The following is a 16,080-nucleotide window of genomic DNA, read 5'->3' as shown; positions in this document are numbered from 1 at the left end:
GCGGAGACGAAGATCCATCTCAATATAGGTCTCATGGTGCGGCGACTAAGAATTAAGATCCATCTCAATGCAGGGCTCATGGTGCCAATACCGAGATCCATCTCAATACAGGGCTCATGGTGCCAAGACCGATATCCATATTAATACAGGGCTCATGGCGCCAAGACCGAGATCCATATTAATACAGGGCTCATGGTGCCAAGACCGAGACACATCTCAATGCAGGGCTCATGTTGTCAAGACCGAGATCCATCTTAATGCAGGGCTCATGGTGCCAAGATTGAGATCCATCTCAATGCAGGGCTCTGGTGAACGAGACACATCTCAATGCAGGGCTCATGGCACCAAGACCGAGACCCATCTCAGTGCAGGGCTCATGGAGCTGAGACTCCATCTTCAAGATGTTATCTCACCCTGAGCACCCCCATGAGGTTTCATTTGTCTGTTTTTTGTTTTTGAATGTTTGGGGGGGGGTAAGTAGGGGAAGGGGGGAAGGGTTAAGGCCACGGTGAGGATAAGGGGTAAAATGCTATCCACTTGGTTCTTGAGGACGGTGTTCTTAACCGCACTGGAGAACCAAAAAGGGAGCGGACCATTCCCGAGCCTTCATGCAAAAGTGGGGGAAAAGGTTCAATCACCGAAGGGTGGGAGCACGTATACAGTTTTGACAAAAAGGTCGTGACTGTTCGCAACTCGACTGAGCACCTGAACTGCACGCTTTATATTCCGTAAATGCGGACGTCGTTGGAGACACCTCCCTGGGTGTCCCACCGTTTGTGTTTCTTTCTCTCTCTCGACTCTCGTCTTCCCTCCGTTCAGCGTCCCATCGAGCTCACGTGAGTTTCCCTCATCGCGGACTTCCTTGAGCAATCCTCCGAAAGTAAACATTCGAAGAACTTTCCTTTAATCACCTTCAAACAGCCTCAAAAGACGTTAAAATCACAACTCAAATTAGCAAGTTTAACACCTCGAAGGTATTCTAACCTCGTTCCTTCCTCTCGATCAAACAACCTCTGTTTACAAATGTTATTCCGTCGTTTTAAACTACGACAAAGTTCAAAGTTAAGCATTCAAACGTTTATAAGTGACGCTAGTAATCGATTTCGACTCATTAAAAAACACAATGAGCTAAGGGGCGTGGCTTAGCGGTTTCTAGGTAACCCACGCGTCGTGGACCACAAGCGGACCCGCAGGAGGGACACAGAGCGTTCCCGGGTTTTCAATCTGGAAGTTACTATCCGTGACGGTTTTCGTCATCGCATCTTTGTTCAAACGTGGAAAATAAAATTGTGTTCATTGTAACTGTTGAAAATATTTGAATCATGTCCATTGTTATTGGTTATCAGGGGGTGCCGCTGAATTGGGGGGTTATCAGGGGGCTGAATGAGCTCCTGTGTCCCATTTCATTGTGTATCCTTTTTTTGTAAAACAAAGCACGTTTTGTACAGTGGTGTGTGTGTGTGTGTGTGTGTGTGTGTGTGTGTGTGTGTGTGTGTGTGTGTGTGTGTGTGTGTGTGTGTGTGTGTGTGTGTGTGTGTGTGTGTGTGTGTGTGTGTGTAACTGAAAATGTGGTGATATTAGGGTGGTGGAGTTGCCTTTCAGCTGACGAGTCCGGGTTCGATCCCCAAACCCAACGATAAACTGTCTGATTGGTGTTTCACAGGATCAGCATGACCACAATTAATGTATCGGGATGTATTTATCTTTGTAAATTCTCGATGTAAATGTGTACCGTGTAGCGCCCCCTATTGGTGGGAGAAGGTATTACAAGTCTTCACCATTTACAGTGCAGTGTTCCTGTCCCCACGTTTTCCAGTGCTGGGAGATGTTTGTGATCATCAACAGGAGATGTGTTTTTTGCTTCATGCACGTAACCCTGGTTATTGCTTCTTTTTTTTGCCAATACAGAGTTGTCTGTTGTCCATACACCGCCCAAATAAAGTGATGTGTCAAAGAATGTGTTGCACGCTTGGAAAAAGATCGCCCGTCGGACGGGTACTCTTCTGTGTCGATAATTCACTAAATCCGGGGTGTGTTCAATTCCTAATGAGTTTGCTGTCACTTGCCAAGCGACACGTTCCAGTTATCAACCATTTCGATCGAGTGCTTGCTTGAGTGCTTAAGCCTCTTGGCGAACGCTCTCAAAACTGATTGGTGATGGCACAAACCTCCGGATATAAAATAGTTGGAAAGTTCGTCTTTCTTCTGCCCCTTTCTGTATTCGGCAATACAGACGGGTCCACGTTGCCTAGAAACCTGTATCTATCTATAATTCCAGCAATCTCTGTGTGTCTGTATGTTTGTCTGCGACCGCCGTTTCTCGACAACCACTGGTCCGATCGAGTTGAAACTTGCCAGGAATATTGCCGGGGACCTGAGGATGTGCCTTGTCAAAGTTTGATATTAATCGGACAAGCGGTTCCCAAGTTACGGCCATTTATCTGTCAACCAATGACAGGACACGGTGCTATGACATCACGAATGACGTCACAATGCTGATTTTTTTTTAAAATATGATGTCACAATTGACGCTGGGACCTGAGTATGTGCCTTTTCAAAGTTTGATATCGTTCCTCTTCATCCGTTTCAGCTGCTTCCCAAGTGTTTCCCAAGTTATGGCCATTTATGATACGGTTGATCCGATATAATTGAAACAATGCCCCAATCCAGTTTTTGTTTTTTTTGCACATACGGCCACGCACGTACGGAGCCGCACTAGTATTTTCAATACAAATCTTGTTTTTAATTAATAACTACTTATTTGACCCAAAGTGCAGTGCGTGTTTGACAGCATTTCTCATTTATTTTTAAAACGCATCGAAACGTCGTGATCAAACCAAAAATGGAACGATATTTTCTCACCGTTGTCAGGGAAACCCTCCTTTTCTCGACGAGATTTCAAATCTCGTGAAGTGTATGCGTAAATAAGCCGTTTTTCATTTACATAAATACATTTGAAAAGATGAAGCACACCTCCCACACAGAATCCAGTCCATGCAAGTGCTGAAAAGTGTGGGGGCCAGAACACACTCCTGACAATCTCCACTGACAACTGGAAATAAGTCAGAGATGGTACCATCACATCTCACAGCACTTTCAGTACCAGAGTGGAGTTCAGATCGGTCAGTTTCGGTTGCCCCCCCACAAAGACCAAGAATCCTCCAGAGGACATCCCGATTCACTGAATCAAATGCTTAACAGAGATCAACAATGGATGCAAGCAGCCCCTGCCAAAACTCTCGTCTGCATTCGGTGGGGACCCGTCGAGCAAGGATACGGTCAATCGTTGACCTCTTTGGTGTAAAGCCTGACTGCTCTGGACGCTGGTGCTCAAGCAGATGGTGACGAACCCTATAAAGAATTATCCGAGCAAAGACCTTTCCCGGCACTGAGAGCAGCGTCACTCCTCAGTCGTTGCAGTCTTGGCGACCACCCTTCCCTTTCCAGAGAGGGACAACAAGGACCCTCTTCCAGTAAGTTGGTATGATGCCTGTGTTGCAGACAGAGAACAGAACTGCATACAACGACACGAGTACAGCTTTTCCACCAGCCTTGAAAAGTTCAGCATGGATGCCACAGATTCCAGGAGCTTTACCCCATTTCAACCGGTTCACCGCAGCCCGTGTTTGCACAAACGAAGGTTGACCACAGTTAAACGGAGGGTCAGCAACAGTGATGGGAACACCCCTAACGTCCAACTCGAGAGCTGGTGGATCAGCCTGGTCCAACCGATCAAAGTAACCGGCCCAGAGGGCCTTCACTTCGGACTCCTCTGTCAAGAGCCTACCACCCTCTGCTCTAACTGCAGTACACCGAGGGATGGGCTCAGATGAAGGCAATGCGCGAATTCCCCTGAAAGAAGGACGAGAATCACTTGACCACAGCTGATGCTCTACCCCCTCACAGATTCCTCGCAGTTACGACAAGTAGACAAAGGTACAGGTGAGATTTAATAAATAATAAACAAGGATACAGGTGAGATTTAATAAATAATAAACAAGGGTACAGGTGAGATATAATAATAATTAAGTATACAGGTGAGATTTAATCATAATTAAGGGTACAGGTGAGATATAATCATAATTAAGTGTGCAGGTGAGATATAATAATAATTAAGTGAACAGGTGAGATATTTATCTATAATTCCAGCAATCTCTATGTGTGTCTGTCTGTTTGTTTGTCTGCGACCGCCGTTTCTCGACGACCGCCGGTCCGATCTGATTGAAACTTGCCAGGAATATTTCCGGGGCCCCGCAGATGTGCCTTTTCGAAGTTTGATGTCAATCGGACGAGCGGCTTCCAAGATATCTTTATTAAAATCAGTGGAAGAAATATACACCATGTCTGATATTATTTGGGTATTTCATGTCTCCGACGATGCCTTTATCTCCCGGCATGCATCATTCCCCATGACAAAAACCGGAAACAAAAAAAAACCAGAAGCAAAAAAATAACGGAAGAAAAAGGGTCATAGCCAACGACACGGATTCACAATTGCCAGGGTATTGTGTTGTTTTTGTTGTTTCCTATTCTCTCATGTGCACACGTTAAGTAATATTCACAAGATAGAAATAAAACCCAATCGTGTTTATACACCGCACAGCGTTAAAAAACAACCGGAAGCAAAAGGGTCATAGCCAACGACACGGATTCCAAATAGCCAGGGGGTATTGTGTTGTTGTTGTTTCCTATTCTCTCATGTGCACGTGTTAAGTATGAAGCTCACTGCGTTCGCTATTAAGTACGTGTGTCGTCAGGACCCCGTCCTTTTGTCTAGTGGGAGAGTCGAATATGTGTGGTGTGATGTTTTCTTTTTGTAGTTAAAAGTGAATTTATTTATTATGATTATTAATCTTAATTAGGATTGCGTAAGTTTCGGAAAAGGAAAGGTTGAAGTAAAATCGTGGAGGTGTACGGTGAACTTGGAACGGTAAACGCAGAGTGAAGCTGATAGGTCGATGAAAAGTACCAGGAAGAGGGGAGATGGAGACACGTGGTTTCAGGTGTATGGTTAGGAAGGATACAAGGGAAATTATTATTTTTTTTATGGATATTTGAAGATTAGGTGAAATTAGGGAATGGGAGATAGTAGGAAGAAATCGTGAAGGTAATGGTGAGAGTGGGTCAGCTCAACAAGAAGAAAGATGGTGTGCCGGCAGAAGGAGGAAGAAGAAGAAGAAGGATCGATACTCGTGGGTATGGGGGAAGATAGGGTTGTTGTTTTTTTTGTTAATTTTTTGAATTTAAGACAAGAAAGGCAGTGTGTTGTTGAGAGGGATAGATGGCGGTTGTTGGGAAAAGTGGGGAAAATAGGAATTGATGGTAATAGGGAGAGAATACAAATAAAACGATCGTACACCGAGAGGGGTAGGACGGGTCGGCCCCAAGGGGCCCGATAAGACAAGGTCGACGAAAACTCACAAAATAGGATAATTTTTAAAACAAAACTGAATTAGGAACACACAGCGAGCATGTAGGTGAGAAAATAAACAGTCAAAACGGGACAAATAACGACGGGAAACTTAACTTTGAGAAAGTCGGCAGAGACCCCTGAGAGAAGCTGCCGTCGCTCCAAACCAAGAACCGGAAGTCAAACTATTGAATTCAATTTGAGAACTATTCACGAGAAAATAATTGAAAGAAATTTAATTGTGAAATTATGACATAGACAGAAGACTCTGTGTGAAAACCTCGAGAGAATAAACCGCTGGACAGAATAACTTGAAAACAGGATGTTGTCGCTAAATAATTAATTAATCAAACTCATGGATGTTGAACAACTTGTTCCGGGAGTTAAAAAAAACACACTCCCATGCGGGTGTTTCTTGTGGATTGTAGATCACTGCAGATTTTAGTCGATGTAGATTGTAGTAGATCACCGAGAACGACGATCGCGACACTAAAATTGAAATATCGCGCTCTGTTGCAAGCGGGCCCCCGGTCCATCAGGATGGAAAGGAATAAGGGGGTTAGGGTTGGGGTTGGAAAATAATAATTTCCTTGTATCATTCCGAACTATACACCTCCTGAAACCACGTATCTCTCCACCCTCTAATTGGTACTTTTCATTAATCCATCAGCTTCAGTCTGCGTTTACCGTTCCAGATTCACCATACACTTCCACAATTTTACTTCAACCTTACCTTTTCCGAAACTTACGCAATCCTCATGGGGAATAATGAGGTAACAGGGAGTTGGGTGGACAAGGGGTCAACAAGCTGGATGCAAGCTCAAACACAGCAAGAAGTGGAAAGGAAAACTGGAAATGGCATAAGAAAAGGATGTTGAGGAATAAGGGGGGAAAGCACATTCATCTGGAAAGGAAGGGGTCGTCTTGTGGAGGGCTTTTATTTTGGAGAGGGCTTGGGGAGGAAAGGAAGGCTTGGAGGGGAGAAAAGAACATGAGTATGGATGGGGGGTGTTGGAGAACAGCCATCTTGAAGATGGAAGAGTCAGATTGAAATCTGAGGAAGTTGGTTCCACAGGCTGCAGAAAGGAGAAGCAAATGAGTGGAGGTGAGCAAGGAACCTGGATTTTGGAAGTTTCAACAGAAGCTGGTCACTGGAAGACCAAGAAAGCCCTTTGGAGCAAAATTCGAGGGTGGGAGTGCAGAGCAAGGCAGAGGGGTGCCAGGGCCAGAAATGAACCTGGAGAAGAGAGAGAGAGAGACCACCGGTGTGAGAGTAAGAGAACCACAGACTCAGCTTCATCGCTGGCAATTCCAATGATTGTGACGGACTTGGTTTCATTGGCATCAAGAAATGCAAGGTGAGACTCTGCTGCCAAAATTTAATGACTCACTTGTACTTCTCACATTGTGACGTCATTGTTTGTGTAATATCATTCATAAAATTACATTTAAAACGTATGACAGAGAAGTACATTAGATGCGGAACATCTCACCGTGCTGGGAAAGAAAATCGAAGAACAAACCATCAAATCAAGCTTAGAAGAAGAAATACCAAACAAGTACCGAAAATTGGGAATCCCATGGAAAATCCTGAACACTATAACAACCACAACTTGTTCACATGCCCAGCTAAGGGGTGCAGTGATTCCCTTTTTGGGATTGATCCTTTTACATGTCGTACCCTTGGGACAGGGGGATCGTGAGGTTTGGGCAGACATTTTGATATTTTTTTTGCCCGAGGTGCCTTAGATTGTTCGCAAAATCGCGAAGACCCACATTATAATCATTCCCGATTTGAATGCAGTGAAATTCCCGAATTTCCACGCAAAACCTTTTTATGAAGTCAACAAGACAATAAAACATCAAATATAAATCTCCATCTGATTTTGGATGAACAATTATGCTGTGAAGAGATGAAGTGATGACGTCATTGTGACAAAGGCGATCCCTCGAGGCATTTCCCTTCGATGTTTTGTTGTTCCTTTGTCAGGATTTCAATCCCATCCAGATCCTTGTTCTGCTCTTTTCTCTTCTCATAAATTGCTTTGGATAATTGTTGTCGTTTTCATATTGTCACAGAATCATTCCTGTTCTTCATCATTCCCGTTGCTGCGATTATCACTGGAGCAATGTCGGTGCTCTTCAGCTTCCAGATTCTCTTAACTTTCTTTTTTTCAGATCCTGGTATCACATTTGGTTCGTGCTTGCAAGAGCTCTCTGAGACTGGGATATTTATGTTTTTGCACATGTGTCGGTGGATTGCTCTCGATACCTTGTTGTACCTTTGTGTGTACAGGTGTTCTGAGATGAGGTTTTTAGATCCCGAGAGAAGGTGATGGTGTTTTCTATTTCTACCTTACAGAAGCTGCACCTGTTCTTATTGACTCCATCCTGCCATCTTCTTCGAGTGTCCTTGGTGTTGGGTATTTACAGCTCCGAGAGAAAATCTACACCCCCTTTCAAAATTTTCATCTTTTGATGCCTTCTCGCCTGGAATTAAATGACATTAAATCAGCTCCCTCCCCCCCTTTATTTACACATCGTAACCCAGAACTTCCAAATGAAAAACAAATTATTCAAATTTCAGAAAATTAATTAAAAATACAAAACTAGAATATCTTGGTTGGATATGTGTCTACCCCACTGAGTTTATACTTGGTGGAAGACCTTTGTTTGCAATTACAGGTGTGAGTCTGTTGGTCGAGGTCTCCTCCAACTTTACACACCTTGATTGGGAAATATTTGCCCATTTTTCTGCGCAAAACTGTTCAAGCTCAGTCAAGCTGCGTGGGGAGTGTTAATGGACAGCAATCCTTCAAGTCAAGCCACAGATTTTCGATTGGATTTACGTCGGGGCTCTGACTGGGCCACTCAAGGATACTTATCTTTTTGTTCCTCACCCACTCCAGTGTAGCTTTGGCTTTGTGCTTCGGGTCGTTGTCATTCTGAAAGGTGAACATCCGTCCCAAATTCAGCTTTCTTGCAGAGGACAGCAGATTTTTCTCCAGGATTTTTCTGTATTTTGCTCCATCCATTTTCCCTTCAATCCTAACAAGTGCCCCAGTCCCTGCTGATGACAAACATCTGAATAACATGATGATGCCACCACCATGCTTCACAGTAGGGATGGTGTTCTTTGGTTGATGTGCTTTGTTGGGTACGCGCCAAATGTAGCGTTTTGCATTTCGGCTAAAAATTTCCAATCTTGGTTTCGTCAGACAACAAAACTTTTTCCACATGGCTTCGGAATCTCTGGAATAGTTTTTTACACATCTCAAACGGGACTCAAGATGGGCTTTTATGAGTAATATCTTCCTTCTTGCCACACTCCAGTACAAGCCAGATTTGTTGAGTTCTTGGGATATTGTTGTCACATGTAAACATTTACCAGTCTTTGCCAAAAAGACATGCAGCTCTTTCAAAGCCTCTTGATGGTCTCTCTGATCAGTCTCCTCATTGCTTCGTCATCCAGTTTGGAGGGACGGTCTTCATCGAGACGGTCTTGGTGGTTCCTTCGCCTTCCATTTCCTAATGACTGTCTTGACTGTGTTCCAAGGGATATTCAAGGTATTTGAAATATTTTTACACCCATCCCCTGATCTGCGCATTAACACAACTTTATCCCAGACGTCTTCTGAAAGCTCCTCGGTTCTCATGGTTGAGTCTTTGCTGTGAAATTCACTACCCAGCAGAGGAAACCAACAGGATCGGCTGATTTTATTCTGAAATCATCAGAATCACAATTTAAACAGGTGGAGGCCAATTAATCTGGAATGTGATTGTGAAGGTGATTGGTTCCACCTGAGCTCGTTTACCATTGTTGTTTTTAGGGGGGGCGGACACTCCTCAAACCAAGATATTCTAGTTTTGTGTTTATAATTAATTTTCTGAAATTTGTGTAATTTATTTTTCACTTGGAAGTTGTGGGTTATGATGTGTAAATAAAGGTCTAAAAAGTCTGATTTAATTTCAGGTTATAGTTAAGGCATTAACTATATTATTCAGGTTATCAGGTTTAGATTATTCAGATTATTCAGGTTTAGATTATTCAGGTTATCAGGTTTAGATTATTCAGATTATTCAGGTTTAGATTATTCAGGTTATCAGTTAAGGCATCAAAAGGTGAAAATTTTGAAAGGGGGTGTAGACTTTCTGCAGACTGTTCTCTGACTCGTTCTCCATCCCAGTTAACATGACGTCTTCCAATCCACTGCAAAGTGCCTTCTTTGTCTCTCCCCAACTCTTTCCAGATATTTCTACAATCTTCCAACTCTTTTGTCCTTCTCCCAGTTGACGTTATATATTTGTTGACGTGTCTTTTTGTATTTTTCATTTCTCTTCTTTGCAATGGATGGCGCTGGATTTGCTGCTATTTCCATCCCATGTGTGGCATCTTCCACTCGCACCTGTTCCTGGAAATTATTTGCTTTTATGTATTGTTTGATGTCTCGATACAGATGATGGATGATTAAACACTTTGTTACACACAGAACATTTGAACGGTTTCTGTCCGGTGTGTATTCTTTGATGTGCCGACAGAGTTGATGAACGAACAAAGGCCTTGTGACACACAGAACAGTTGTAGGGTTTCTTCCCGGTGTGCATTCTTTGATGTCGATGGAAGTTCGATGAATGATTAAACGCTTTGTTGCAAGCAGAACAATTGAAGGGTTTCTCTCCGGTGTGCATTCTTTGATGTGTCGATGCAGTTGATGAACGAGTAAAGGTCTTGTTACACACAGAACAGTTGTAGGGTTTCTCTCCGGTGTGCATTCTTTGATGTCGATGGAAGTTCGATGAATGATTAAACGCTTTGTTACACACAGAACACTTGTAGGGTTTCTCTCCGGTGTGAATTCTTTGATGTGTATGCAAGTGTGATGACTGATAAAATGCTTTATTACACACAGAACAAGTGAAGGCTTTCTTTCTGGTATGTATTCTTTGATGTGTTGACACAGTTGATAAATGAGTGAAGGCTTTGTTACACACAGAACAATTGAAGGGTTTCTCTCCGGTGTGTATTCTTTGATGTGTATACAAGTGTGATGACTGATTAAACGATTTGTTGCACACAGAGCACTTGTAAGGTTTCTCTTCAGTGTGTATTCTTTGATGTGTATACAAGTGTGATGACTGATTAAACGCTTTGTTGCAAACAAAACACTTGTGGAGTTTCTCCCCCGAATGTATTTTTTGATGATGATATAAACTTGATGAAGAACAAAAGGCCTTCCTGCATTGTGAACACTTGTAGGATTTCTCACCGGTGTGCAACGTTTGATGTATCAACAGATATGAAGAAGAAGCAAATCCCTTATTACACACACTGCACCTGAGTGACGTCTCACCTGTGCATATTTTTACACCTCCTTTTAAACACGATGAGGAAGCGAAGTCTTTGTTGGGAACAGAAAACTTGTTTGTCTTCTCACTTCTTTGTTTCTCCTGTTGCAAGACATCGATCCACCTGTCGCAGTTGTTGTTGTTTGTCGACATAACTCGAAACTTGTCACCATCTTGACACAAAGTCTCTGTCGGGTGATGATCGAAATAAACTTCTCCATCCACCGACGAGGAACAGTTGACACGTGAAGACGTTTCAAATTTTTTCTCTGCAAAGAGACAATTGAGCAAAAACATCAATAAATCAGTTTTACAACTTGAATAGCACTCGTAGAGCACATAGTCTTACCTTGCACATTCATTCTGAACAATATTACCATTGTTAACTGAACATTTTGTGTGAATTATTATACAGAGAACAAGAAAAAGAACAACCAGAGATTGCAGACCCTCGCCAGACATTTGTGTGGTGTTTGTGTACTGGTGTGTTTTGTAATTAAATATGAGATATAATTAGAACTGCTGGAACTGATGACCGGGTACCAAGATGTCCCGCTTTGATGCAACCCTGTTTTGATTGGACACCTGACCCTGACCAGTGACGTTTTTCGTTATTATTCAACTGGATTTAGAACGGGATTCAAATTAATTCAATTCAAATCAAATGGAAGAACAAATAGGTACAGTCCTGTATCAGAAGGAACCCAAACAAGTGAAAAGCAAAGATGAAGTCATCAGCAGGAACCTGGATAAGATTCACATTTCAGCTGCTGCTCCTCTACCCTCAAACCCATCCAGGAACAGCCAAGTAGCCATATATTTAAATATATATATATATATATATATATATATATATATATATATATATATATATATATATATATATATATATATATATATATATATATATATATATATATATATATATATATATATATATCTCCCAGATTTAAAATAAATTAAATAAATCTGGCTGCCAGACATTGCATCCGATCAAGATGAAATTTTATGCACCATCTACTCAAAACATTTACTCACCGTCACAACGAGATCATAATTGTGAAGTTTCAGGTCAATTGATGAAGTGATTCCAGAGACAACATCATTTAATATTTTTCTTCATTCCAATATGGCAGCCAAACCATGTGACCTATCAATTATTCCTTCACAAACTTGGACACCGACGGCTTGGGGAACATTTGTGTGAAGTTTCCCATCGACCTGTCCAGCCGTTCTGGAGATGTTTTTTTTATAGGTTTTCGGGTAAATCAAATATGGCTGCCAAACCATGTCATATGTGTGAACCTTTTGTTCCTCACGGATAGGCGGTCATACGTGTAAAATTTCTCCTCAATCCGTTCAGCCACTTCAGAGAAGATTTTTGAAGGTGAAAAAATACGAACAATATGGCTGTTGAATCATGTGACTGATGACGTCATCATTTTTTTTTCCTTCTGTGACACATTTTATCCCGAGATGGCCTTCAATTTTTTTTGATGTTGCATTATACATACTAGTGCATGCCCGTAGGTGCGTGGCCGTACGCGCAAACAAAAAAAATTAGAAAACTTTTCAAACCGCGTGCCAGAAACGACAACCACACAGGCCGTTCCTTCGCTCTCGCGTTGTCGCGACAACCACACTTCCACACACAGAGTTAATTAAAATCCAAATTAAAATCAAGTTTCCCTCCCTGTCTTTGCTTGCCATGACATTCGCTGCCATGTAACCGGCACGGCCCGTGACGTCATCGTCGGCCGGCCGCGCACCGGCCGACGCAGCCACGCCTACGCAGCAACGTGTCATGTCATTGGTTGGTAAATAAATGGCCATAACTTGGGAAGCACTTGTCCGATTAATATCAAAGCTTGAAAAGGCACATCCTCAGGTCCCCAGCAATATAGCTGGCAAGTTTCAACTAGATCGGACCAGTGGTTGTCGAGAAACAGCGGTCACAGACACACACACACAGATTGCTGGAATTATAGATAGATGCAGTTATGACGTCATAACGAAGGCACCTATGACGTCTTTTTTTAAAATCACGCTTATTTCCCATTACGAATACTGTACTTGCCATGCGCCAAGTTTCAATTATTTCCTTGGTATGGTTTCAGAGAAAGAGAGGTCCAAAGTTTTCCCAACATGGCAACCACACCACGTGCCCTATGACGTCATAATCATCACGAAAACATTCTTCACGAGCAGTCGCACCTGCAGTGAAAATTTCCTCTCAATTCTACAAGCGGTTGCGGAGAAAAAAACCCATAAAAACACAACGTACTCGCACAGTGTCGGCACCAAGAGCAAAATACAAATCCCTGCCACCTCCAGTCGAACGTTGGGCCTGGTCAGCTGGTTCGTGAAAGACTTACACTTGGATGCACAAGGAACTTTGATGCAGAAGGAGGTCGTTCGGCCCATAAAGCCTGTCATACAGCAACACCACACGAACAAGAACAGAACTCGGTGGAGCGCGTACCTCCGCCATGCTGAACAGTTTACGTTTTGTATCCCACTGATGGGTCGGATCGGAATACAGACCTGAACCAAAATCGAATCGGCTTGTTCTTGTCACCTGCAGAACTCATCCACCGATTTTTGTCATAACTCGTCCCCAACCTTTTGAGATATCATGCTCACAGACAAACGGACAGGGGTGGAAACATAACCTCTGTCCACCTTCAGTGACGGAGGTAACGAGAGCGTTCACAGAATACGACATCCCATGCAGTGTTCAAATATATTTTTATTTAAATTTTAATAAAATAATGATTTTAAAGATCGTTTTTAAAAATCCAGAAGTTTACTGACGTCGCCACATAATATTGGCAGAATCTCCTTCACCCTGACACTGTCCCTCTCACCTGCCACGCCTTCTCGTGCTATACATCGATATACAGCTCGGTTCTTGGAAGTATTTTGAAGGAGAGATTTGTGTTCTGAAGTGTTCAAGTGGAAATTCAATTTAAATAAAAACTTAAACAGGTTTAAAGTCAAATAAATAAATTAATTCCGGGTTTTCCCGCGCTTTTTCCCAGTCTCTTACATCACCCCATTGAACACATGACATGAATTATTATTCATTCCTGTTGTTACAGACATATTAATTGTGTTATTTCACCAGATCGGGTTTCGGACCAGTATAACATGTTTAATTGTGCTGTGGGTGAAAGTTATTTGTACTGGGGTGAAGGAATTGTTTTGTACTTTGGTTAAAGAATCGTTTTACCTGTTAAAAGTCTGGACGGATCACAATAACACCAAGCAAGGCTGAAATGGCCAGAGCAGTGACCACAACACGAGATAAGAGACACCGACGATGCTGCCGAATCGGACTCAGCAATGGCAACAAAACGAGATAAGAGACACTGACAGCAGCTGCATTGGTCTTGGCAATGATAAACAACTCTTAATGTAAGAGGCACCGACAGTGAGGAAGATATAAAATACTGACAGTTTGGATCAGGAGACAGGAGAGAGGAATAATGTAAGAGACGGAACGGAGGAGACAAGGGGGAGAAAGGCTTTCCCCTGAGCTGCTCAATTTAATGTGCTGCAAGAAAGGCACATTCTCTGAATTTCATGTGACAAAGTTAATTTTAAAACTGACTCAAACAGTAAAGGAGGAATCGGGAGTCCACTGTATGCCGAGCCTGGGATGCTTTCGCGACCCCATTCGCTGACTACAAAGAACCAACTTCACCCCGCTGTGTATTGGTCGCTCCAATCTCCTGGTCGGTATACTCGCCAAATCTACTTCCCTGCTGTTGTCTTGGAGATGACTTCAAAGCAGGCATCTCCTGGCTGGCCTTATTGCGAAGGCAGCCTGCCTGTTCCTCCACTCTTTCCTCACCTGCTTCCAGTCACGCATTGTCCTTCATGGCTCGGAGAACCCCAATTCAACCTATCTCTGAGACAGCGAGACCTGTGAACTGGAATTCTTCTCCATTCTAGGGTGTTAGAAAGCTTTCAAATTAATTAAAAGTGAAAATATGAAATGTCTTGCGTCTGTAAGTATTGAGCCCCTTTGCGATGACACTCCAAATTGAGCTCAGGTGCACCCAATTTCCTTCAATCATCCTTGAGATGTCTCCACAACTTGATTGCAGTCCACCTGTGGCCAATTCAATTGAGTGGACATTATATAGAAAGAAACACACCTTTCTATTTTCAGTACAAAGTTGACAGTGCATGTCAGAGCAGAAACTCCACCATGAAGTCCAAGGAACTGTCCGTAGAACTCCGAGATAGAATTGTGAGGAGGCACAGATCTGGTGAAGGGTATAAAACAGTTTATAGAGTGTTGAAAGTTCCCAAGAGCACAATGAGCTCTATCATTAGGAAATGGAAATAACATGGAACTACTCACAGTCTTTCTTCCTCGAGCTGGCCATCCAACTAAACTGAGCAACCCGGCAAGAAGGACCTTGGTCAGGGAGGTGACCAAGAACCCAATGACTACTCTGACAGAATGACAGAGTTCTTTGGCTGAGATGGGAGAACTTGCTAGAAAGACAACAGTCTCTGCAGCACTTCACAAATCTCGGCTTTATGGGAGAATGGCCAGACAGAAGCCACTCCTGAGAAAAAGGCAAATGACAGCACGTCTGGAGTTTATAAAAAGGAAATCTGAGAGCATGAGGGAAATAATCTGTGGTCTGATGAGATGAAAATGGAACTCTTTGGCCTGAATGCAAAGCGCTGCATTTGGCAGAAACTGAGCACAGCTCGTCATCCATCCAACACCATCCCCACTGTGAAGCATGGTGGTGGCAGCATCATGCTATGGGGATGCTTTTCAGTGGCAGGAACTGAGGGACTTGCGAGGATGGAGGGAACAATGAATGAAGCCAAATACAGGAAAATCCTTGAGGAGAACCTGCTTCAGAGTGTAAAAGACCTGAGACTGTGGTGAAGATTAAATATTACTGTTCACCGACGCTCCCCATCCACCTTGACAGAGCTTGAACAAATCTGCAAGGAAGAATGGGAGAAAATCCCCAAATCCGGATGTGCAAAGCTGATACAGTCATACCCAGGAAGACTTGAAACTGTAATCGCTGCCAAAGGCGCTTCGACGAAGTATTGACTCAGGGGGTTGAACACGCATTGACGAAAGACATTTCAGATTTTCCTTTTTCATTAATTTGTAAAAATTTCTCAAAGTTTCTGAGAAAAATATGTTTTGCCTTTGTCATTGGGGGGAATTTTGTGTTGATCAGTGAGAAAACATTTAAATTTAATCCATTTTGAAGTCAGGCTGGAACAGAAGGAAATGTGACTGGAGGGGGAGCACTCGGTAGAGTGCAAAACCTCCGCCG

The 16,080-nt window shown here is 42.8% G+C and overlaps 1 protein-coding gene across 4 annotated transcripts in view; it reads right to left on the bottom strand.

Moving 5' to 3' along the window:
* Positions 1-6,775: 6,775 nt before the first annotated feature.
* LOC147008407 (uncharacterized) overlaps positions 6,776-16,080 on the bottom strand; it is a 58,726-nt gene continuing 49,421 nt past the window's right edge. For all 4 annotated transcript variants that reach the window (XM_085864901.1, XM_085864899.1, XM_085864900.1 and 1 more), the window contains one exon: positions 6,776-11,025. In XM_085864901.1, the coding sequence (XP_085721027.1) occupies positions 9,830-11,025 (1,196 nt within the window). In that variant the 3' untranslated portion in view covers positions 6,776-9,829. The remainder of the gene's footprint in view (positions 11,026-16,080) is intronic.

Source organism: Eptatretus burgeri, chromosome 19 (genome assembly GCF_056783735.1).
Source record: "Eptatretus burgeri isolate ZD-2024b chromosome 19, Ebu_testis_v1, whole genome shotgun sequence".
NCBI classification, from domain to species: domain Eukaryota; kingdom Metazoa; phylum Chordata; class Myxini; order Myxiniformes; family Myxinidae; genus Eptatretus; species Eptatretus burgeri.
Note: the sequence above shows the minus strand (reverse complement) of the source record. Positions and strands in the feature narration are given on the sequence as shown.